Here is a 1939-nt window from a genome sequence, read left to right on the forward strand (position 1 = left end):
ATAAAACACATTTAAACAACCCTGACACATTTACCAAGTCGTTCACATCTAACATAAATAACTTTGGTCCGAGTACAGAACCCTGAGGAACTCCACATGTAATACTACTTAATTCAGATCTTGTATCATTTATTTGTACAAACTGTTTCCTATCCTTTAAATAACTAGATACCCACTGTAGTGCTGGTCCTCTAAGATACTGAGGTCAGTGGTGTCAGGAGCTTTCTTCATGTCAACATAAACACTAGTGTTGTTTTTGATCAACAGCTGTTATTTCCTCTAAGTCCAAGAGTGCCATTGATGTGGAATTATTTGCTCTAAACCCACACTGACTGCTACTTAAAATATTGTGTGTGTCAATGAATTGATCTAATTTATTCACAATTAACTTCTCTAAAATCTTTGAAAACTGGTAACAAGGATATTGGTCTGTAATTATTGAACATGCATTTCTCACCATTCTTATAGAGATGGATTACCTTGGCTACTTTCATATTATACCTGTTGAAAATYATAAATTACAAATATCTACATAATAAATTACAAACACCATAAATGTTTCATCATGAAGTCATGATTGTAATTTWAAAAAAAATTGCGCGCTTTCTCAAACATTTGTGGAAAATAATTTTAATTTAAATTTTCTTTGTAAAAAGCATGACTTTCACAGAACTGGAGGTCCATTTATTGTGTTTCTGTTTTGACTCCCACCATCCCCCACCTCCATCATCCCCCCCGTTTGCATTTATCCAGCTAAAGGAGTTCATCGAGTCCAGCGGCGTTGGGGCGGGGCCTGCGCTGCCGCGAGCGCTGGAGATCGTTGAAGGCAACGTGCGCTGGCACCGCCTCCACCGGCGGCCGTTCTACCAGTGGCTACGCAAACCTCCGAGCTCCACCTTCGGCTGACGCTCCGCCTCCTCGCCGGAGTGCAGCGGCTGCTAACTGTCTGCTAAGATAACGCGCCGCTAGCTAACAGGGACGGTCGGAACAGGAAGCAGCAGAAAACTGGCTCGTCTGGTTCATCAGACGGTTTCTGAACTGGTTTTGTTTTKAAAAGAAAAGTCACGTTTTCTCTGCTGATGGGTTTTTATTCCCTCGACACCGGGAGGTTCTGGTTCAACTCGCCTGTTTGGAGCTAAAGAGCTGATTTATTCATGAATATTTTAGCTTCAATCATCCCCAGTCTTTGTTAACATAAAACCACCGTTAGATTAAACTCCACAGTTTAAACCCTGATTATAAATGAGTTTTATCTCTGAACTCAGTTTATTTAATGTAGATTTATAACAGCTGGTTGAGCCGTACGGGACATCTTCTAATGTTGGTTCCAGTTTCTGTTTTTCATCTGGTTTTTAGTTTGGGAACAGAACCAGTCTGTTTGGATCTTTTTCAAACAGAACCACCAACTTCCTTCATCCTGAGTGTAAAACACGTGGGACCGGTCCAAACCAAGGCCCAGTCTACACTATAAACTGAATTATTTATTGGTGCGTTTGCACCTTTAGTTTACTTTGCACATGCTCACTATTTTGTGCCCTTAAAACCAAAACGTTTTCAGTTTTTAATTATATTGTTTGTGTGGACGTCTTAGTAAAGATGGACGTTTATTTCAGGATTGTTGTTGGAATGTGTGAAAATATACAAAATACTGAAGAAAAATACCTGGAGTAGTGTAGATTGTTTCTACTTTGACAGGAAATTAAATTATTAACTTAATGTTCAAATTATTTCGAATTTGTTTATTCAGAGAAACAAAAAAAATATTCAATTGTTTTATTTATGTTTAAAACAGAAATGTAAGAAAATCTCAGATTTCGTTTATCTATAAAAATGTTAATTTACAACAAAAGTAAAATCAATAAACTCCTAAAATATGAGAAAGAGGGACAGATTGACTGGTCCAGGTGTGGTTCCTATGGACCAGGTGTGGTTCCTATGG

General features: G+C 38.2%; 1 protein-coding gene across 1 annotated transcript in view; it reads left to right on the top strand.

Annotated features, from left to right (window-relative positions):
• The window catches only part of LOC106526106 (thyrotropin-releasing hormone-degrading ectoenzyme), a gene marked incomplete in the record, with an annotated part of 168985 nt that extends 167258 nt beyond the window's left edge, over positions 1–1727 (top strand). Inside the window, 1 exon segment of the mRNA XM_014020594.1 lies at positions 754–1727. Coding sequence (XP_013876048.1) covers positions 754–906 — 153 coding nt within the window.
• Positions 1728–1939: the final 212 nt, after the last annotated feature.

Source organism: Austrofundulus limnaeus, unplaced genomic scaffold (genome assembly GCF_001266775.1).
Source record: "Austrofundulus limnaeus strain Quisiro unplaced genomic scaffold, Austrofundulus_limnaeus-1.0 Scaffold259, whole genome shotgun sequence".
NCBI lineage: Eukaryota > Metazoa > Chordata > Actinopteri > Cyprinodontiformes > Rivulidae > Austrofundulus > Austrofundulus limnaeus.